The following is a 24,359-nucleotide window of genomic DNA, read 5'->3' as shown; positions in this document are numbered from 1 at the left end:
CAGTACAGTACAGTACAGTTCAGTTCAGTTCAGTACAGTACAGTACAGTACAGTACAGTACAGTACAGTACAGTACAGTACAGTACAGTACAGTACAGTACAGTACAGTACAGTACAGTACAGTTCAGTTCAGTCTATTATGTGATAATCAATTTGAGATTATTTTATTTAGCTATCAAAATTACATGCACATACCTGAAGAGATTTAACTCTAAACTACATAATTAGCCAAATTCATCCAGCCATTACAGTCTGAGGTGCTGTACAGTGCTTATTGTGGAGGTAAGTGTATGCAGTCTCAATATCTCAACAAGTGTAAGTTATCACAAGACCAGCTGTAACCACTCACTCCTATCACCCAGTACTTGCTTTACTTATGTAGTTTTCAATCAATAATACATACAGTAGTGTGTAGTACTATGCAGTATGATTCGATTCTTTTCATCTTCAGTAACATGCTGGATGAATCTGTCTATGTCAGGATTAAAAGCTACATAAAAACCATAATGTGTGTACTGGATATGGATGCCCCCCCACCCCATAAGCACTTTGACCTAGTATGTCCTGGATTGTATTTATGACTAACCACTGAGAAATGGGTCCTGTTCTTTCTTAATACACATTGTCTGGCGATGATACATATTTGTATAAAGCTTCATCATATTAGTTTGTATTGTCAATAGCATAAAAGTTAGAGAATGAACACACACACACACACACACACACACACCAAAAAATATCCATTTGGTCCTGGATCTCTATTTGTGATCTTGACCTTTGAAGAATGAATTTGGTTTTTGTTTGCATATAGAGTCTAATAAATAAATCAAAAGTAGTTTATTAATTATAGAGCAGACAAATTATGAGACAAATGATTCAACAGATGTCTAGTACAGCCCTGCCATGTACTGGTGACGTACAGTACTGTATAATAACTGTGTTTGGATTTTGCTATATAAGAAGCTGACGAGAACTAACTATAAAATATCAAGAATGATACAGTAGTCTAAACATCATTCATCATTATTTCAAGTCTCTCTCACATGAATATTAATGCATATAACCCAAATGCTAACAGGACCTGACATATATAATGTACAGTACAATACCGAAGAAACAAAAGTAAGCAATACGGGAGAGTGTCACTCTAAATAACTACTGTATTTCCATCAAGTGTGGAACTTATTATACTGTACAGGTACAGGTATTTCCAATGAGTTTGAATGAGAGGGTAAGACAATAAGTGTGCATAAATAACATGTTAACTGCACAACTTTCATGCAACTTAAAAGAAGTATTGCATATGCAGTTCCAAACTGGAATGCAGCTTTAAAACAAGCAACTCAATAAGTGAAGAATAATAACAAAGTGTGGTGTGTATAAATAAGGGTTAGGATTAACTAACTAACTACTGTAGTTGATTACTTAACAAAGTCTGAGAAACATCTATGATACAGTAGCCTCAGTGGCTACAGAAATGGTGTCAGTATATAGTTTGAGGTCTATGTGTCAGCAAAAATTACCGGTAAGTAAGTGTGGTCAATGTAGCAAGCAATGGCTAGACAGTCACCCAATACACAGCAATTGTCTTGATAAACTTATCTAATATTCAACAATAACTTTCTCTGTATAATATTAAGGTCTGATCCTGGTGATCTTATTATACCACTTGGGTGGTCAGTTATGTCTCTGTTGCACTGATGGCAACTACTGGTTCCAGAATGTATCTGTACCTGTTGGTCAAATCTGGTCTTGAATGAGCTCACACTCAGTGCTGTCACAATGCTCTCTGGCAGATTGTTCCAAGAGTTCACAACTCTCACTCTGAAAAAGTTTGTCCTGACAACTTTCTGAACTTGTGGCTTCTTCAACTTTAAGTTGTGACCTCTAGTGGAGCAGCCAGCTCCAGGTAGGAACACGCAACTGAGTACAGTAATGTCCTCTGAGGTGTTTATAAACTTCTATTAAGTGACCCCTTGCCTGCCTACTGTACAGTATAAACTTAGCAAATGCAAGCGTTCTAATCTCTCTGGGTAACTGAGGCGCCGTAGTGCAGGCATCAGACTGGTGGCCCTCCTTTGAACAATTTCAATCAACTCACTTTTGAAGTGTTACAAGGGACGGGCCATCAAGGTATCTGAATGCTCTTCTTGTAAGACCCATGAGCTTAGCTGCTTGATTCACCTTCTCACAATGGTGTAAGAACTTCGCTCATTGTCGACATACACACTCAGGTCCTTCTCATATCTGGTCTCCATTAGTGCTGTTCTTTGTCCTGTTGGGACATGTGATACACCTCCTTACTGTTGGTGTAACCTTGGTGCATTTACTGACATTGAATATTAACAGCCATTCCTTTGCTCACTTCTGAAGCTGACAGAGTTCTTTCTGTAGCTCTTCACGGTCCATTTGTGTCTTAATTTCCCTGAATATCTTGACATTGTCCACAAACATTTGTATGGAGGAGTGTATAACACAATTGTAGGGTTTCAATTGTTTCTCTTACTTTGATAACACTCTTGATTTTTTTTTCATTTTTGTATTTCTTTATGGTTCTCTATTATTATTATTATTATTATTATTATTATTATTATTATTACAGTGTTGTTATTGTTATTATTATCATTATTATTTTATTATTTAATTTGTTTATTTTTATTAAAATTTTTATTTACTATGAATTAGTAATATTATTATTAATATTATTATAGCATCCCCCCCCCCCCCAAGGCCGTGATGTGGGTCAGTGACCTGTGCCCGGGTGGGCTAATCCCCGTGTAAAAAAATAAAAAAAAATAAAAAAACATTCATGTTTTACCTTGGCAATGATATCCTTTGCTCTGGATTCAAACAGATGCTCAAGTTTCTGAGTATCAACAAGAATATGCTCAATCTTATCCCAGATGGTGGTGTCATGCATCCGTGGGTCCTCCCGAACCTGTGCAAATTTAAAGAATTTAAAATTATGAAATTCCAAAACTCAATGGTTCAATATCTATATAAATTCCATACAGATACAAATTAATAATTTCACCATAAACACCACCATTAGCTAAGTTTCCTGTACTAGACATTAAAGAAGATTGCTTACAGACTTGTTGTTCTCACTTGTCACAATGCACACATCACACATATCTGTCAACACTTACCATTAACACAGTACAGTACTATCATACCTCTTTAGATGGAGCTTTGACCAACGGATTTCCACTTAACATAAATGAAAAAAATATATTCATTTAATAAATCCTGTATACCATAATAGTAATTATAATTTCATTCAAGAAAAAATAAATCAAACATTAGTGAAAAATAACCAATGAAAAAGGCCTCTGACATCTTTGTTGTTTACGTCCTTTAAGCCAGTGGTCTCCAACCTGCACGCGCCATGGCACCGGTGAAACCATATCATGGAGCCCTCAAGGGTTTATTAGAAAATTATGAAATATTTGGGATTCTCTGTTAGAGTGAAAATAATGAAAGTATGTAATAACTTCAAACAAATATATAGTTAGAGAGAGGGGATGGGGGGGGGGGGAAGTGCACATTTGCCCTGAGTCTGTTGTGTACAGGCTGTGTGTATTTACCCAAGACTGGCCCTAGAGAGAGAGCCAGCCTTCTCAATAAAGGCAAATGCTATATTATTTACACACACACACATACTGTATATGATCCAAGAGTAAATATAAAAAGTATGTAACTGGTAATGGATAAACATGTATAAAACTGCAAATAACTGTATATGACTTTTTTTTCTTTAATGTCGATACAGTACAAAGTTTTGGCACACTCCACTGGTATATTTATAATGGCAAATGTAGCCCAGAAACTACAAGAGGTTGGGGACCACTGCTCTAAGCCAATCAGCAATCATCTCAAAATATTTACAGTACAGTAGCCTGCTAAGATTCGTGTCTGTTGTGCTTGATGAACATTTTATGCCCATTATGTTCGGCGAAAGGCCTGCAAGTGAGTGTGTTGATAAACCAGCCAAGGTGCCCAGGAATGTCATTAGTTTGGACTCAAAAATGAAAGTGATATAAAGGGATGAGGTAAGTGAGCGTCAGGAGGAGTAGGTGCACAGTAGGAGCGACACAGCGGTGGTAAACGACACAGCAAGCTCCAAAAAAATTAACTGGTGAGTGTTAATAAATCTAGTTTCATTTATTATTAAGGAGTCACCTTGTGACTGCCATTTTTGTTGTTTTATTATCGTTGCTGCTAAATGTTTATTTTTTGTATGGAGACAGTGGTGGTAACTTACGTATACGTGTTTCGAAGCATCTGCAACTTTTTTATAATGTTTAAGACCTATTTTGGCACATTTTAGTCATGTAAGAAAATAGTGGTGTAGTATTTAATGGGATCTATTTATCATTTTGATTAATTTCACTATTAGCAAGAACCCATCTTCATAAGCACCATGTTATAATGTCCTCTTTTAACAGGTACAGCATTTCACTTAGTAGACCAGCCTGAAGAATGTATCTCATCCGTTCTAAGAGGTATGATAGTAATTTATTTCAAAAAATTAAAATTTAGATAAGCATAGAACAAGAAATTTACTTTAACATTAATAAAACAATTTCACTACAGTTACTGTTCATTTGTGTATGGCTGTAAGAAATCAGAAAATAAACTTCTAGAAAATAATAATCTTAAGTTACATTTCATAGCTATTAGTTTCTTCAAACATTTGACCAACCTCTTTCCAAAACAACTTAATAGTTTTCTTGGTCTTCTGTGCCTTGATGTGAGACGAATCCTGAGGATCCAAACCATTCTGAGAAGCATCTGCTGAGGGTGGTGGTGCAGGTGGAGCTGGAGGAGCTGGTGGCATCCCAGGGGCAGGTGGAACTCCTGATGGTGGAGGTGGTGGTGGAGGAGCCCCCATAGGTGGTGGTGGTGGTGGCGGTACACCAGTTTTCTTAGTTTCTGGCATGACAGTGTCATCGCCAGCTGTAAGATCCGTGAAATCTAGGTCACAGAGGACAAGGGGTCGGTTCAGGTGTTTTATCAGCAGTTCCCACTGGATATCATTCTCTGACTTCTTTGGTGGCTCTGGTACCTGAATAAGACCATCCTTTATATCACCCTTGGAATGTGTTTTGGATAAACCATCCTTGATTTTATTAATACGGTCACTAATATCACCTTTCCGTCCCTGCTTCTCACCATCCGCTACTACTTGACCAGTACTGGAATTGATCATCTTATCTTGTAGTTCCTGAAAGAAGTAGGAGTTATAAAGTAGAAAAATACATTCGAGTTTATAAAATAAAGAACAATACTAACATACTTAAAACTACATGAACAAAATGCTTCAATCAAGAATGTCATTTATCCTCTTTAAATAGAAAATATTCCAGTGTGATACAGAGGAGTTATAAATTTAATTTCTTATGTGTGTGTACTAATAGTGAACCAATATGATAAAATAAAACTTGTACACACTGAATCATATTTCTTGAACAGTCATATACAGTAATTACTAACCCTAACCGATGTCTCAGCATTAATCTCAATGGGCAAACGCATATTATTATCTACATTTTCTTTGTCTTGAAGACAGGATATTCTTGAGGCAATATCTTGAATGTTACTCAGAGACTCCCTACGACTTGTTCCATCATCCTCTCGCTTCCCATACATCATGTCCATCATCCATGATGCCTGCTTGTTTAGTCCTGACATTTCACTGTTTTTTCGATTTTCATCCTCCACATTGTTGCTGAGGAAAAAACGAGGATAAAAGACTGTACTCGACTACTACTCAATATATTTGTAAAGAGTTTTTTATTTGTATTGAATTATCTTTCACATAACTACAATACTTGTTAACATCCTAACTCCTAATGGTATCATGAACATGTTACATGTCTTCAGACAGTTTTCCAGAGAACAGTTCTAAACAAAACTTGGGGAAGGCTCACTCTGATGACTGTGAACTTCGGCGAGTCTCATTGATAATTTCTTGTTCATTAATGAATGTTCTGTGGCGTTCTGCACGTTCACGTCGCCTACGAAGTGCTGGTGTGACACCTGCATCAGCATCTGGGTATTTGAAGAATTTATTTTGTTGAAATTAAAAGAAAAAGAACACAATTAAAAAAAAAAATCAGAATTTAAATATTACAATGTGGTGCATAACTGGTGAAGTCTACTGTTAAATGAATAGAAGAATCCATCTACCACATAAAATTAAAAGTTATCAACAGAAAAATATAAAAAGTAACATTACATACGTTTGACCCCAGACAAGTCATCCTGTGGAATACCAAACGACTCGCCATTGATATTAATGACAGTGACGTGATCTTCATCACTGCTGGACTGTCTGCCACCACCATCCTCCAGGTTGACACCCAATTTTTTACCCTGTCACAGGGAAACATAACAAGTACTGTAAGTTCTCACTCATGTACAGGTATGTCAGCTTTGTACCTGCAGTACAAGTAAAATATTCTCAAATACTGTACTGTAAGCTGCTGAAATACTCCATAAAATACAATACTGCTCAGTCCTTTACAAGGAATACAGTACAGTATATAGTAATAACATTGTACAGTACAGCAATCAGAAAAGTGGGTGATACTCTAAATATCTGAAGAGACAATACAGGAAGCAGAACACCTCAAAAGAAATAATGAAGTAAGTCATAATGCATGAAAGACAGTCAGGAACAGCTTCTACATAGATTTTTAAAAAATTGGCCTATTTTTAGTAATATCTCCGTTACCCGGAAATCTCTAATTCCCGAAAGTCTTCTGCACCAATTGTTCCGGCTAACGGAGATATCACTGTATTTAAGAAAGTTAAACTTAGGTGTATGATCACATACAGCTAACTAAATATACATACAGACTCTGAGTTTTCCTGATGCGTTGACTCTTCCTCTTGGTGTGGCTAAACAGTGTTTCAACAAAAATATTTAAATGAGATATAAAATGTCTAATATCATAGATAACTGTACTGTATATCACTGATAAACATCAACATGAATACATAGTTAGTGATAATATTATTCATGTATTAGTTTCATATATACTGTACAGTACAGTATATTGTAACCTATAAATAAACTTATTTATGTTTCATTTACAAACATATCAACACCAGCAATACCCAGTAAAGCTAACTCTACTCTACTTACTGACACAAATGTAAATTATGAAAATAAATACTGTACTGTACCTTTTTCATTTTGGAAGGTGAAGGTGACTGGTGGTGTCTGCGAGACTTGCGACGGTCAATGGAATCTCGGTCAGCAGAGCATATGCGGGGTACTTGTCTGTGAACAAGGCAATGATTGGCTCAAAACACTTCATGGGTATATATTTAACAGTGAAGGATCAGTAACTTAGCCATGTGAGTGTGTTTATGCGAGTCACACAACTCCCTACTGGAAAGGGGTCATAGCCTAAAGTTTCTGTGTTTCTACCAGATGGCCCTGAACCACCCTGACTGGTACACATGGATAGATGTGCCATGGCACCAGAAGTATCCATTAGCCAATCATTGGAGATGCATTTCAACACTAGCCCATGTGGTTGTAGTAGGATGAGCCTTAAAACACGCCCTATTGATTTAAAATAAAACAGAAGATATACTGTAGTAAAGTTATGGTCAGGATTTGGACTCAGATGGGAAGGACCTGGAAGATTGTTACACTAATTTGGACACTCAGCTAGAGCCAAGGCAGGTGGCTGTATTGGCTCTGCAATTGAGCATCTTTACTCTAAGTCTTGGTTCATGTCTATATTATGTTCGGTGTGTTCATTTGCTATACAGTAATTAATGTAGCTGTCGTCTAATAGCTGTGTTTTAATCCATCTATTTTCTACTCAGTAATACATATATATCCGAGCTGCGTTGACAGAATGACCAGTATTTCAGTGATGGTGTATTACTAATATGGAGATTACTTTAATATGTCTCTCTCCATCCTACCTTAATACCCTCCCAGCCAATCCTTCCTGCAGTCATTGCCTGACTACACCTCTCTCTCTCTCTCTCTCTCCCTCAGCAGAGCCAACACTGTCTCACTCTTTCCCTCTGTGAAAGTCGTCAATTATTTATCTTTCCTCCCATCCCAATCCATTCTCCCCATAAATGAGTACTACTGAGCTACATCAGTTTGACTTGAGAAACTATACTTTAAAAAATATGTTGAGATTTCAAAGGTAAAGTAAGATTTGATGTAAACATTTAAAATAATTGAGATAAAGAATACAGAAAGTTAAAATAAACAAAAATATACTGTAGTTTGAAGAGTGAAGTGACAAAAAATAGCACAAAGGAAAACCACACATTACTATATTACTACCATATCAATCCTAATCTATGAGAATTTCTCACATAGTTTTATAATTTTATGTTGGACCAAGGAAATTCAAGTATAATGGCCACGAAATAAAAGGCTTTACAACTCAAGTGAACCCTAAATACTGAGTACTGATACTTATAAAACAACTCGTATAATGCAATCCTACTGTAGCAAAACTTGTCCTTAAAAAGTACCACAAATCACTGCTCATTTTTGGCGATGCTTAATTTCCATGACCAAGAATTAGGTTTAGGTGTCACCCAATTTTAAGTCACATTGACCTAAAGGCTCTGTTTACATACTGAGAACTACAGTATATGCATTTCACCTATAAAATTTAGCACTTGGGAGAGTACAGTATTACATCTATACCACACAATTCCTATATTATTAATATCAAACAAATAATAGACTATGTTTCCTTCAGGTTGTAAGAGTTGTTTCTATTACTCTAATAATTCAATTGGCAGTTGAACCAGTGAACAGTTGGTGGTATTGATTATACTGACACTGTGTCAAGGGAATTATCCATTTTCACAGTGTAATGAACTCTGTCTATCCTTGCGAATACCTTTACATTAACCAGATGGGTGTCTGGTCTGTGGTCCAGGACTATCTTTGGGTGTCTGGTCTGTGGTCCAGGACTATCTTTGGGTGTCTGGTCTGTGGTCCAGGACTATCTTTGGGTGTCTGGTCTGTGGTGCAGGACTATCTTTGGGTGTCTGGTCTGTGGTCCAGGACTATCTTTGGGTGTCTGGTCCAGGACTATCTTTGGGTGTCTGGTCTGTGGTCCAGGAACCAGTGACTACAGTCTGGTGGTAATGAATACTACTGACACTGTGTCAAGGGACTATTATCCATTTGGTCTACAGTGACTACTGTGGTCCATGAAGGGACTAATTATCTTTGGGTGTCTGGTCTGTGGTACATTGACTACCATGATGGGTGTCTGGTCTGTGGTGACTAGGACTATCTTTGGGTGTCCTGTGGTCCAGGACTATCTTTGGGTGTCTGGTCTGTGGTCCAGGACTATCTTTGGGTGTCTGGTCTGTGGTGCAGGACTATCTTTGGGTGTCTGGTCTGTGGTCCAGGACTATCTTTGGGTGTCTGGTCTGTGGTGTGATTGACTATCTGTGGTCCAGGACTATCGTTGGGTGTCTGGTCTGTGGTCCAGGACTATCTTTGGGTGTCTGGTCTGTGGTCCAGGACTATCTTTGGGTGTCTGGTCTGTGGTCCAGGACTATCTTTGGGTGTCTGGTCTGTGGTGCAGGACTATCTTTGGGTGTCTGGTCTGTGGTCCAGGACTATCTTTGGGTGTCTGGTCTGTGGTCCAGGACTATCTGTGGGTGTCTGATCTGTGGTGCACGACTATCTTTGGGTGTCTGGTCTGTGGTCCAGGACTATCTTTGGGTGTCTGGTCTGTGGTGACATGACTATCTGGTCTGTGGTCCATGACTATCTTTGGGTGTCTGGTCTGTGGTCCAGGACTGTGGGTGTCTGGTCTGTGGTCCAGGACTATCTTTGGGTGTCTGGTCTGTGGTCCAGACTATCTTTGGGTGTCTGGTCTGTGGTCCTATCTTTTGGGTGTCTGGTCTGTGGTCCAGGACTATCTTTGGGTGTCTGGTCTGTGGTGCAGGACTATCTTTGGGTGTCTGGTCTGTGGTCCAGGACTATCTTTGGGTGTCTGGTCTGTGGTCCAGGACTATCTTTGGGTGTCTGGTCTGTGGTGCACGACTATCTTTGGATGTCTGGTCTGTGGTCCAGGACTATCTTTGGGTGTCTGGTCTGTGGTCCAGGACTATCTTTGGGTGTCTGGTCTGTGGTCCAGGACTATCTTTTTTGAAGCGTCACATGGATCTTCTCTGAGGGGGCTGCAACATTAATCAAAAGTTTCTTGAGTGACCTCACTGTTTCAAGAGTAAAACTGTCACCCCTTGTTTCTGATGAGAAATAAAAAGGGAGTAAATAGGGGTTGATTACTGAAATAACAGCATGAGGCAATAACAAACAAAGTGGAAACAGCTGTAACGAATACTGTACTGTAGAGCACAAAATAGTGTAACCATCCACCAAGCTGTGATGATAAATGAATATGTCCACAGAGCAGAGCCTTCAGTTGGAGAGTAGTTTATCCATTTCTCCCATGACTATGTTTCCATGGGTGACATACACTGTACAGTGGTCCCTCGATTAATGAGCACAATTGGTTCCACAGAGTGAGTCATTAACTGAAAATTTCATTAACTGAATCTATTATTTCAATGGGTGTTCTGACCTCACTAGAGGAAAGGTCACAGCAGTAGCTGTGGACAAATGTAAAGTACTCAGTATAGGAGATGTAAACCGGGAAACCTGATACCAGATGAACAACTATGTTATTGAGAAATCGACTGTGAGAAAGATTTAGGAGTAATGATAAGTAGGAATCTTAAGCTAGGTAAACAATGTGTATTTGCTCAAAACAAGGCTAATAAAGTACTTGGGTTCATACAAAGGAGTGTTAGTTACAAGACTAGCGAGGTCATCCTAAAACTATATTGTAAGCTTGTGAGACCTCACTTGGATTACGCAGTTCAATTCTGGTCTCCGTATTACAGATGGATATAGAATCCTTGGAAAGAATTCAGAGGAGAATTACAAGGCTAATCCCAGGCATTAGGAACCTTGAATACAGAGACAGGTTAAAGCATCTTAATTTGCACCCCCTCGAGAGACGTAGAGTGAGGGGCGATATGATAGAGGTGTATGAATGGAAGTCAGGGCTGAACAAAGGGGACATTACCAAGGTACTCAAACTATCCAACCAAGAGCAAACTCGTAACAATGGTTTTAAATTAGACAAATTTAGATTTAAGCGCGAAATGGGTAAACATTGGTTTGGAAATAGAGTAGTGGACGAGTGGAACAACTTATCAAATATCATCATTAACTTGAATACGCTGGATAGCTTCAAACATAGGTTGGATGGATATATGAGCAAAAGGGGTTGGGTGTAAATGGGACTGCCCAGTATGGGCCAATAGGCCCGCTGCAGTTTCCTCTATTCATATGTTCTTATAGTATTGGGTAATTGGTTCCAACTCACAGAAAAAGTACATACAAAGTACTGTATACCGGTTACTGTACAGCATACTGTACAAAATAAATAAAAAACAATAAAATACTGTATTTTAACTTATTTTGAGGTGTGTATGTCATATTTCCGCCAGCTTTGTTTACATAGCAAACAGCTAATTGTAGAGACAGTTGATAATGACACGCCATATTCTTTACGGAGTGCATTGGTTCTAATGCTTTCTTTGTATTTCTTATTTTCTGCACTGTATATTATCAATATTCAAGAGACCAACAAACTCGATGTTCACTCCACTGAAAACAAAGTTAAACTGAGAAGCGTTGGTGGGTGATTCGATCAGCTGATGGGCACGCAAAAACTGTTTCCTGTACTGTATATATTATCAGTATGTTAACTAAATTTCAGAATGACCAATAATTTTAATTAAAAAATGCAAAAATATTCAAGAGCACAATTTTCTTGATATTTACTCCACTGGAAACGAATGTAACATAAAACCGATTACTGTATTGGCGGACTAGCCGATCAGCTAATCAGTTGATGCGCGCACCAAAGCGTGTTTCTCGTTAGGCTGTCGTTAATAGAACTGAAAATCCTTATGGGAGCTAATTCGTTAACCAAAATCTCGTAAATTGAACCGCTCGTTAATGGAGGGACCACTGGTTTACAGGAGGACCAAGTATGATGGAAAAAAACAGGAAAAGGCAAAAGGAAATACCTGATACAGCAGTCTTGAAACAGTAGTAGGGAGTTGAAAGAGAATTTAAGAAAGAAAGGAAAATCCCCCATTATTACAGCAATACAGGACTATACTTCTAATTACAGTGGGATCAAAGTAAAATCATGCTGAAACAAAATACCTGTTGCATATACAGTACAGTATAGTCACTTAGAAATATCCCAGGTGACTTAATACAAACAATGTGGCCATTAAAAGTGACAAACATAGCTTGAAGAGAGCTGCACCTGATGGATGGGTCAATGGTGCATGTCCGGCATATATCATCACCATCTTCATAGGTGAGAACTGCTTCATAGATAGTGAATTGTTGAAGCAAATCTAAATCACTGTCTGGGCGGTGCATGTACCTGCATCAAGAAGAAAGTTCAACCAATAATAAGCATCAATAAAATATGATGATAACTTAGATTAATTTTAAAATAAAATTTAGCTAAAGGTTTTCATTCAAATGAAATATACAATAAATTTTCTACTTTAACTGCAGTCATTAACTTGATATTCCAGTGGAAGACATTTCATATAAAACTCACTTGGCAATTAGGGTTTCTATACCCTGTTCTTCAAGGCAGTCAGTTTGGTCATAATAAGTGTCCTGGTCAGGGATGCCATTGAGTGTCTTGTTGACTAGTGTCATGGCATATGTGAGAAGCTCCATGTCTAGACTATCCCGACCTTCTAAGAGCCGCATGATGGTTGTCCACGGCAGATCTCCTGTTCCCAATATTAAAAGTATTTAGTGAAGCAAATATTTGTTTAAGAAGAGTTTGAAAAAGAACTAAGTAAACTACTGAAAAGTCATACTGCATATGGTAAGTTTTCATAGCTTGCTGTTTAACTCTTAAGTTATCAATAATGCATCATAAGACAGAATTTCTTGCCATAAAACTTATACATATACTGTAGAGTTATTAATTCATTTGTAAAGTGATTTCAGCATTGCCACATGTTCAGAAAGGCCACTGAGGGGTGGAACACTATACAATACCTGTGGGCAACTGTACAATAGTTTATCACCAAAATCATAATTATATACAGTAAGAGATTCCATATACAATGCCTCCAATACACACACACCAAAAAAGCTGGATACAGTACAGTAATTGTTTAAAATTACATAACACTGTGCCTCCATAAGCCCACACACATACTGTACTGTTTATGAAGTTACAGAATTTGTATGGACTTTATGTATAAAATACTTCCTGCATCCAAGAGTATCCAAGACTACCATCTGCATTAAGTCTTCATGGTGGTTTAATTAGTTATTACTGTATTGAACACCTAAAATGTGAAGCTTGCTACAGTATAAGAGGACGAATATCTTCCCCACTCACCTCTTGATGAATCTATGGTTTCAATGGCATTAACTAGAATGAGTGCATTGGACTCTGTGTACTCAACGAACACAAGGAGAAGTTTGAGAGCAGTCTTGACAACAAGACGATACTTTGAAGATATGAGCGAGTAAAGCCACTGAATGGTCTCTTGGTGTTCCATCACACCATTCATGCCATCAACATACAGCATCACCTGTCCAAGGGCTGGAGAAAGACACAGAAAAATAATAACACTTAGGTAATGGGGTGTGTGTGTGTGTGTGTGTGTGTGTGTCTGTGTGTGTGTGTGTGTGTGTGTGTGTGTGTGTGTGTGTGTGTGTGTGTGTGTGTGTGTGTGTGTGTGTGTGTGTGTGTGTGTGTGTGTGTGTGTGTGTGTGTGTGTGTGTGTGTGTGTGTGTGTGTGTGTGTGTGTGTGTGTGTGTGTGTGTGTGTGTGTGAAAACGATATGGACTTGGAAAATTATGCATTAAACTTTTTATATAACACAAGAAGATAAAAAAGAACTTACTAAAATAACTTTGAGTTAACTACCAATACTGATTGAATAAAACCTATTGCCTTACAACACTATAACCGCACTTAACAGTTAACTCTCAAACCACAGATGAGTGTTGCCACAGAAAAGTACTCAGTACTGTACAGTAATTTCATTTTCAACACCATGGTTAGGTGAGTGATGTAGCCAATTTTCTTGTGCAAAGTCATAGCTAAGTGACAAAAGTACCAGTACCAGTCTGTCTTAAGTGACATGTTGAGGTCAGTTTATTTAGCACCATGATTAAATATGAACCTGGAAACTGACGACTAGGAACTAGGAATAAAACCTCACCTGGCCTAAATGCATTAAAAATTTTTAGATGAGCAATATAAGCCCAAAAAAGTTTGTTTTACAGAGATGATATTTAAGGGACAAAAACTAATAGTACAGTGATATCTCCGTTAGCAGGAACAATTGGTGCAGAGTACTCCCGGGAATGAGACATTTCCGAGCAACGAGACGACTCTCTCGAACCCGTAAAAATATCCCTCAGCCCTGGAATTTTACGGATAACGGAAAAATTTTCTCACAATTTTCAGAAAATGCACCTGATTTTCATCTCTCAAACCCGGAAAAAACTCCCCCATGGCACTTAATATTTCAGCTATTACAACACAAATTAGCGGAGCTTTCCTTGTGTGCATTTACAACTGATTCACCAGGCAAGGAAATAATGGTAGCAATGTGTGTGATGCAGGATGCGGGAGGGGGTTTTGAGAATTGCAATTAAATGCCAGGTAGCAACGTGTCCTCCTAATATTTCGTATTTAAGTAACTATTAGAAGTTTTAATTTCCTGTATGTTGGCCTGGCGAGTTAATGCTAAGCATTTACATACCTAGGTATAAAACTAGAGGTCGCATTCTGGATTGAACAAAAATGCCCCAACCCCGGAATTTCCCAGAATTTTCCTGGTATCGAAAAAATTTTCTTGGAATTTTCCAAAAAATGTGCCCCTCAGAAAATCGTTCCCAAAGCTGGAATTTTACGGAAAATTACGGCTTTGGGAACGATTTTCTAAGAAAATTTCAATTCCGGCTATTGGAGAGTTCCGGGTTTAAGGGATTCCGGCTAACAAATCCTGGCTGGTGAGGTCGTTGATTATATGTTCAAAGTCCGCGTGTTATATGGACTAAAAATGAAGTATATATATGTACCTCGTGTTTCATACCAGCTGGATTCGGTAAAATGCTACTGACACCACATACGAGGGACGGGCAGTTCCCAATGAGGTTCACGGCGCCATCAGCTTGATGAACAGGCTTTGTGTGAAATATAACAGAGTCGAGGACTGCTTTTAGTGTCCTTGTGGGTTAGTCGGTAGTGTTCCCTAGTCCCACTCAGTAGGTCGAGGGTTCGAATCCTGGCTGGTGAGGTCATTGATTATTTATATATATATATATATATATATATATATATATATATATATATATATATATATATATATATATATATATATATATATATATATATATATATATATATATATATATACTGTATATATATATATATATATATATCACTAACACTTGAAGTAATGATAAATTCATTCTATTTTGGTCATTTCTAAAGCAACTAGACACAACTTTCTCATTTAAACAATCAATTAGGGTGATATATGGAAAAAACCTAACCTCTAAGAATGTAATTCTGGTAGTTTTGGTCAGCCGAGGAGCCCACTTTGATGAGGCAGGTGAGGCCATCATTCTGGACGAAGGCATGGACCAGGTCCTTGTCATCCTGGAATATCTGCTTGAGAGAGAACAAGGCCCGCCGCAGCTCACGGCCCTCTGAGTTGAGTAGTTTCTCTGTCAAGGGAATTAAATGGTTTGGAGTAATTCTGATGCACAAGATTGATAAGGGAAGGCAACAGAAACTTAAAAATACACTATAAAAATTACAGATAGAGAAGTGACTCTTGGTTTAATACAGCCTTCTAGAAATTTCAATTTACCATTTTACTGTAATTTTATTAACAGTTTAATGTTGTATACAGTAAGCACATGCCATTGGGTGGACGGTGACAGAATATAAGACAAGTTAAGAAATGAAAAATTCTGGTGTTTTTCCTCACCCCTAAATTGGCTCCCAATTCTACTGTAGATACATTGGCAAGTACACCAGTATAAATTAGAAAATGACGGCTCAGACTAACTGATTGAACTAGACGTTGTGAAGCACACAGGAAAAACTTATAAACGTAAAACAAGTCCTAAGAATTAATACTCATTAATTAACAAATTCTATGATCTTCAAAACTATTCTTATTTCGCAAACTATACTTGGCCGTGCTTATAAACTAATTATTATCATGTTGCATTTATGAATACCAGTGCCAAGAGATTTTCATTAAGATTATTAATTATAAATTTTAGCCAATTAGTATATACTGTATCTTACCTTTACTTCATACTAACTGAACTAAAATAAAATGTACGCTCACTCAAAATTCTCTCCGCACAATCTGGGTCATAAATCTGCCAGTCAGAGGTCGTCCCTCTGCCAATCTGTATCAGTTATCGATGCACGAGAAAAGAGAATCAGTTTGCTGAGCAACTACAGTTTTTGATGGAACATGAATTCTTCAGTTCTGGTCAAGAGACCTCTATTGGAAAAAGGCATGTACTGTATGTCGGTCCTAATTTAATATGAAATAGTCTGTGTGTACAGCATATAGTTAAAATATCAGGTGTGGTGCCAGGAGGGGTCTAGAAGGGCTACAGCCCCCTCTTCAGGAAGACCCCCCCCCCCTTGGGGAAATTCAGAACAATTGTCAGGAAGAGTCTTGTGTGTCAATTATAATGATTGAAATTATAATTATTCAGCCTAAATAAATTACTCATTTTCAGGGTGTTTTTTTTTACATCAGTTCATCAATACAATATCAAAAAGGATATGCAAATATTTATTTACAAATTTGCATAACTATAAAAACTATTACTGTACAATGTGATTAAGAGACAGCTTTATGTGCAAGTCAGTCAGATTCGTTCGAACGAGTGACTGATGTCTAGCTGGTGACTTCTCAGTTAGGGCATTGTTAATATCTTATTAACATGCATCTAAGCTATTTTTTAAGGAAGTACCATATGTAGGAATGTATAATCACGGTCAAAAGTAAGCCTCCACCCCTTCTACTACCATACCCATGACCTTAAGGCCTTTCCACATGACATGTCACAAGAGGGTGGGAGAGCTAAGGGTGGCAAGTCAAGGGTCACATACGTAGTGAGAGTGTAAGTGGTCTTAGAACTATCCTCAACACCCTGGCAGTTGATAGGCCTAAAGCCCAAACAACCAACCAGGAGAGCGGATGACAGGGAGGTATTATACAGCCTTACCTTTCCCTTAGTTATCTATGCCTTTACTTGAGGTTCTCCCGCCATTACCGTTCTTGAAAAAAAAACCCTATTAATTTAAATAAAATAATAATGATAAGGAATTCTTGAATAGAATGTGACTTGTCCACCCTTGTGTCCTCGGTCCCAAGAAGATTCCAGGTGATAGAAGAGGGAGGCCATTGGCTGAACTATTAAGATTCTGTTTGACTTGTATTAGTAAATATTAAAAATAAATGTGATTTCCACCCCAGTATTCAATATTTCTCCTCATATCAATGTTATTGTAAATATCTAATTACCGTTGTTTTAAACCTGAACCCCCCCCCCTGGCCCGTTGTGGGTCGATGACCTGTGCCCGGGTGGGCTATTCCTCGTAAAATAAATAAATAAATAAATAAATAAATAAATAAATAAAAGGTCCCAAACGATCGGAACTAAATTGTGCCAGTCCAAGTTCCCACACCAAGTTACTGACCTGTCATGTTATACGAAATCACCAAATAGTTCATAAATATTGAGAAAATCACATTAATAAACAGGGATTCTATAAGGCGGCCTCCTCACCACACAATGTATCTTCACACACACACACAAAGCATCTCCCTTACTTCACGCAACACATCCATACTCACCAATAATTGCGTGCACACGGACGGAGAGCTGCGTGCGGAGAATGATGGCATTTTTCTTGCTGTGGAAAAGATATAATCATATATTAGATATTTGATGACTTCATACATAAGATTATAATACATGTTAGGATAATATACCAACGTGCTATGTTCATTTGGGTCGACACATGTTAACATAAAACACGCTAGCCTGGAATAAAATAATTCAGAAAGAAACTGGAAAAGAAAATATGCCTTACGATACGTAGACGAGTAGCCAGCCAGCTGTACTGTACCCTAAACCGTGTTATGGTTATTGTTTATGCTGATTGTAGATATATTTTCTGAGATTCTGCCATTTTATTTTATCTAGGAGAATACGGGACTCGACACAAAATAAAGTGACGTCACAACCAATAACAGAGCTTTTGACAGTCACGTGACTTTTTAGCAACTTTACCCTTAATCTTGACACTTTTTGGCCCAATTTATTTAAGAATATCATTACCATAGTGAATTTAAGCGTTTTCTTTACCCATCGACCTGCAATTTTACGAAAAAATTCCGACCGTCAACTCGTCCATTAATAGCAATATGAAGAAATAACACATTGGTTCCTGATGTGAGGAAGCTGTGCACTGAGATACCTGTACTGTATGTTGGGTGGTGAAAGGGGTAATCTGATTACCTGTTGTCGACATGCAACTGCAACAGATATTGACAGAAGAACGACAACTTTTAATATGTTGGTCAAAGGAGACTTTGTACTAGATAAAATATGTTTTGTGTCTTTAAACGTATAATTTCAAAAATAAGAATTAGCAGATAGTTTCTCTAATTTTAATCAGCGAACATTGATCACAATACCTTTACATAAACGCCAAAGACAAAATCCACGTTTCTACACATCATTGGTTAACGTATAACTCACTCTGTACATTATACAGTATGTATATATTTGTTCTTTACTTTAGAATTTAAAAACAATTTAATATTGGTTTAGTGCACATTATGCGGCAAAAAATAACACACACACACACACACACACACACACACACACACACACACACACACACACACACACACACTCTACTAGCACTACTACAACTACTACTTTGCTGTCACTCGGAATCGAGCATGAAGATCATCAAGCTATGATACAATGATATGAGTTATGAAGGATGTCACCTTCGTTGGTGAGCTCGAGAGGCCGATACGGGACCGGCAGGATCGTCCACGGATGTTGCAGGTGTAGAGGGCTACATCTAGTGCGGGAGGACCAGCGGCAGCATCTTTCCGGCGTTGGCACTTGTCTGCCTCGGTATGCACTCGGTCGAACTCGAAAATGTTGACACCTTGTGTGGTGCTCCTCCAAGCATTAAGGTGTGGAGTAATAATCTCCCAGGTGAGGGAGTCAACTTGGCACTTTTTCAGGTTTGTCTTAGACTATCCATATACCTTTTCAGTTGCCCGCCAGCGTTACGTTTACTATTCGTTAGGTGACTGTAAAGTAGCAGTCTTTGGCAGTCTACTGTCGTCCATGCGGGTAACATGGCCAGTCCAGCTCCTACAGTCGGTGTCAGCGAAAATGAATACTGGCACATGGTCCGTCACACGTATTGAAACATACACATGAAAAATAAAAACCAGCACCAGAGCTTGTGTTGTGCACGTTACATGTGCTGTGTGTTTATACAACCTCTCATCTTTATCCTTTAAAATCTTCTTCACCATCACCACAAGCTAACTAACTCTACCTCTCCATGTTGTGTGTTGAAGATAACTGGCGACAACAGCTGACCACGTCTATACTGCTAGTTGTCTCAGACTTAATGAGGTGATCCATGGTGTAAGTATTTATAGAACTGCAACGGTAGACAACGCAAGAACGTTCTGGCTGATGGATTGTAGTGGATTTCTCCCCTACAAACGCTGTTTGTCGCTGAGAAGCCGATCCCGCGAATTCCACAGTGTATGCCTCGTGGTCTAGGTCAACCAGCGCCGCCAACGGAGCGGGTGTCAACTATCTACCCACGCCTACCTCCGCTATAAAAGACCTGACCTCGTGGTAACCTGTCTCTTTCTACCTACACCAACCAGCCAGTAACACCCCCTCCTCCTCCGCCTGCCTGGCGGCCCTCGCTCCCGCCGGCGAGCTTGGCGACCCACAAGCTGTCCTCCTCTGAGCACCCTCACCAACCAGCTCTCTCTTCATCACGCTTGTAACCACGCTGCCACTTCCCAGCACCAAGCTGCATTGTACATCCAATACAACATGTATACAGAGAGCACATTGTGAGTTTCCTTTCTCCATCCCATCCTGAGTGTGACCAAACAACCCCACATCGATACCGTTTACATCAGGATAACGATTCAATGTTCGCACGACACAGAATTACTACAATACTATTGGTTATACAATAGACCATCAAGTTGTGATACGGTTCTGGAAACTACAAATATAGAATCAAGTCTCATAGGTATATATGTATCATTACCCTGTAATGATGAATACTAACTACCGTAATAATTTATTCTGATTTAGTAAAAGCTAGGAAGGCGTCTCGTCATCGACATGCCTCGACACACACACACACACACACACACACACACACACACACACACACACACACACTCTACTAGCACTACTACAACTACTACTTTGCTGTCACTCGGAATCGAGCATGAAGATCATCAAGCTATGATACAATGATATGAGTTATGAAGGATGTCACCTTCGTTGGTGAGCTCGAGAGGCCGATACGGGACCGGCAGGATCGTCCACGGATGTTGCAGGTGTAGAGGGCTACATCTAGTGCGGGAGGACCAGCGGCAGCATCTTTCCGGCGTTGGCACTTGTCTGCCTCGGTATGCACTCGGTCGAACTCGAAAATGTTGACACCTTGTGTGGTGCTCCTCCAAGCATTAAGGTGTGGAGTAATAATCTCCCAGGTGAGGGAGTCAACTTGGCACTTTTTCAGGTTTGTCTTAGACTATCCATATACCTTTTCAGTTGCCCGCCAGCGTTACGTTTACTATTCGTTAGGTGACTGTAAAGTAGCAGTCTTTGGCAGTCTACTGTCGTCCATGCGGGTAACATGGCCAGTCCAGCTCCTACAGTCGGTGTCAGCGAAAATGAATACTGGCACATGGTCCGTCACACGTATTGAAACATACACATGAAAAATAAAAACCAGCACCAGAGCTTGTGTTGTGCACGTTACATGTGCTGTGTGTTTATACAACCTCTCATCTTTATCCTTTAAAATCTTCTTCACCATCACCACAAGCTAACTAACTCTACCTCTCCATGTTGTGTGTTGAAGATAACTGGCGACAACAGCTGACCACGTCTATACTGCTAGTTGTCTCAGACTTAATGAGGTGATCCATGGTGTAAGTATTTATAGAACTGCAACGGTAGACAACGCAAGAACGTTCTGGCTGATGGATTGTAGTGGATTTCTCCCCTACAAACGCTTGTCGCTGAGTAGCCGACCCCGCGAATTCCACAGTGTATGCCTCGTGGTCTAGGTCAACCAGCGCCGCCAACGGAGCGGGGGTCAACTATCTACCCACGCCTACCTCCGTTATAAAAGACCTGACCTCGTGGTAACCTGTCTCTTTCTACCTACAACAACCAGCCAGCAACACCTCCTCCTCCTCCTCCTCCGCCTGCCTGGCGGTCCTCGCTTCCGCCGGCGAGCTTGGCGACCCACAAGCTGTCCTCCTCTGAGCACCCTCACCAACCAACTCTCTTCTTCTAGCTACAGCCGCAGCCAGCAACACCTCCTCCGCCTGCCTGGCGGTCCTCGCTCCCGCCAGCGAGCTTGGCGACCCACAAGCTGTCCTCCTCTGAGCATCCTCACCAACCAACTCTCTTCTAGCTACAGCCGCAGCCAGCAACACCTCCTCCTCCTCCGCCTGCCTGGCGGTCCTCGCTTCCGCCGGCGAGCTTGGCGACCCACAAGCTGTCCTCCTCTGAGCATCCTCACCAACTAGCTCTCTCTTCATCACGCTTGTAACCACGCTGCCACTTCCCAGCACCAAGCTGCATTGTACATCCAATACAACATGTATACAGAGAGCACATTGTGAGTTTCCTTTCTCCATCCCATCCTGAGTGTGACCCAAACATCCCGTACCCCACAGGATCGACCGTGTTCGCGCCCTTACAAAACTCCTATACGTTTACAAAGACATCAACAGTGTTATGGCTGGAAAAAATTAAATATTCCGTGTGGTAACGATGCATATTAAACCATTCATTGAAGGAAAAATCCGTAATTTTTTCTGATTTTAAAAGCTAGGAAGGCGTTTCGTCTCGACATGCCTCGAGAGATGGCCATTACATTACAATACATTATTATGGGGCTGTTAACCCCAGGACAATATGTATATCATTATGTTAAGTAAGTAAGAAATAGTTAAACATCACCATCACGTGAGTTGGGTGATGCAATGTGGCGATGTTCGGTCACAGGAAACTACAAACGTTCGGGTATCCAGAACTGCTGCTCAAGTCTCACGTGTCGTTAGGTGGAGGACGCTCTTGACATACTTGTGACCAAACGCTCAAATTAACACTTTTAATAATATAAAATACTTATATCATAATCAGTACCCGAAGATTTGTTTAGATTGTGTAATGATGATACTAACACTATAATACTAATACTACTACTACTACTAATAATACTAAAAATAATAATGCGATATGAAGTATAATTTGCCATACTCGGTAACGATAATATAACTGATAGAAATACAAAAGTACAAATCCTTATTTTTACCATTAGCCTACCAATATTTTCTCAACATACAGTAGATATTTTACATTTATTTAGGACCACCAAAATCATACATGCAGTTACCATACATATAAAATACACCCATTACTTTATGTGTGGTCACCACCATCTGTCAACCATTACCCGTCTCTTTCTCCCCCCCTCTCCTTGCCGCATCTTCCTTGATGTTTTACCTCTTATTCTCCCTCGCTCATTACTACACTTTCCCTTTTTTGTTCTTCCTTGGTCACCACACACACATTCTCTCTCTCTCTCTCTCTCTCTCTCTCTTCCATCTTCTGCCCCATTGTCTTCCTCTCCGCCGCTCACCTCTTCACCATTCAGGGACCATTTTCACCCCCCCCCACTCCCCCTTCCTCCCTCTCTCTTCACGACTCTTCTCTCACTCCATCGACCCCGTCCCCAACCCTCCTCTCCCTAACAAAGGTGGGGAGAGACAAAATCTGATAACAGACCCTCCATGTAATAGGGAAAATGCTCCTGTGTAGAGGTGACAGCTCTCTCTCTCTCTTCCCTTTCTCTTTCTCTCCCTTGTTCTCCCTCTCCCCGTTCCCCAGTATGATAATGGATAGCATCAAAGGTCCCTGAAGTCATCTTAAAGATTCCAGAAAATGTTTTTTAAAATAATTTGAAGAAAAAGTTTAAAAAAATAATAAAATCTACAAAAAATATTCAAGTTATTATTGAGGTATGTCTGTCTGTCTGTCTGTCTGGGAAAAATTTTAATAGATGCCAGATAAAATCTTAAAAAAAAAATATTCAATGGAAAGTTAAATAACGCTGGAACAACAGATTCCAGAAACGGCAAGAAACTGGTCAAAAACTAACAATCAAAACAATATATATAAAAAATAAAAGCAATGTGGTAAAAGACTGGACAAAAATTGTCAATCAAAACAATCGATTCGAGAAGACGAGAGTAGGGAAGCCCGCCACGGTGTAGGAAGGGGTGCGACCCTCCACTCCTGTCGCCTAGCCTTTGTTTTCTGACACTACGTTTAAAGACGTTCTGGGTAGGGATCCCCCCCCCCCTCAAAAATATTTTTCTTCGTGTTTTTGGCCAAAGAAAACGTTTTCTTTTTTCAAATTGTTATTGGTTTTTGTTTGCTTAATTTCACTTAAAAGAATAATGAGTTGTCCTACATCCTTTTTTTATGCTGGAAAATTATTCTTGTTTTGGTCAGTACAGCGAGTGTTACTCTCCTCAAACGGGTGAAAACGTTCATTTCCTTGCACACATTGGCTGAGACAGATTGACAAGGAGTTTAGGTAATGGGATAAATTAACCCCAGATTTATCTGAGCTCAACTAATTCTTCTTTATATCATCTGTACACTTCGAACAGTTTCAACATGTTTCACCATTCTTGTTTCACTCTTGCTCAGAACAGTACAACAAAATATACATTTCACTCGGAATGTCTTAAAACCTTCACCCTCAACATCTTTAAGCCATAACTGCTGGCATTTTCACTTCCGTTGATATTTAGCTCTGATTTACTTCACACAGTTCATGCAGCTGTAGACAGATCCTGGTCAATTTATAATGTAGGACATAATTCGAAATTTTGTTATTATT

At 39.3% G+C, this 24,359-nt stretch overlaps 1 protein-coding gene across 14 annotated transcripts in view; it reads right to left on the bottom strand.

The window, feature by feature from the left end:
• LOC121865216 (FH1/FH2 domain-containing protein 3-like) overlaps positions 1–24,359 on the bottom strand; it is a 97,461-nt gene that overhangs the window by 37,912 nt on the left and 35,190 nt on the right. For 8 of the 14 annotated variants that reach the window (XR_006088725.1, XM_042364556.1, XM_042364557.1 and 5 more), the window contains 12 exons: positions 17,992–18,050; positions 15,653–15,826; positions 13,479–13,685; positions 12,675–12,855; positions 12,369–12,491; positions 7,195–7,291; positions 6,862–6,906; positions 6,246–6,378; positions 5,934–6,054; positions 5,497–5,731; positions 4,706–5,227; positions 2,818–2,938 (listed from right to left, as the gene is read on the bottom strand). Coding sequence is in view for 13 of the 14 variants with exons in the window: in XM_042364556.1 (XP_042220490.1) it covers positions 2,818–2,938; positions 4,706–5,227; positions 5,497–5,731; positions 5,934–6,054; positions 6,246–6,378; positions 6,862–6,906; positions 7,195–7,291; positions 12,369–12,491; positions 12,675–12,855; positions 13,479–13,685; positions 15,653–15,826; positions 17,992–18,050 (2,018 nt within the window). In the remaining variant the exon portion in view is untranslated. The remainder of the gene's footprint in view (positions 1–2,817; positions 2,939–4,705; positions 5,228–5,496; positions 5,732–5,933; positions 6,055–6,245; positions 6,379–6,861; positions 6,907–7,194; positions 7,292–12,368; positions 12,492–12,674; positions 12,856–13,478; positions 13,686–15,652; positions 15,827–17,991; positions 18,051–24,359) is intronic. The other 6 variants (XM_042364555.1, XM_042364561.1, XM_042364566.1 and 3 more) reach the window with 3 other exon arrangements.

The sequence above is a fragment of the Homarus americanus genome, unplaced genomic scaffold (genome assembly GCF_018991925.1).
Source record: "Homarus americanus isolate GMGI-L3 unplaced genomic scaffold, GMGI_Hamer_2.0 scaffold18547, whole genome shotgun sequence".
Taxonomy (NCBI): Eukaryota; Metazoa; Arthropoda; class Malacostraca; order Decapoda; family Nephropidae; genus Homarus; species Homarus americanus.
The sequence above is the reverse complement of the archived record's forward strand: the minus strand, read 5'-3'. Positions and strand labels throughout refer to the sequence as shown.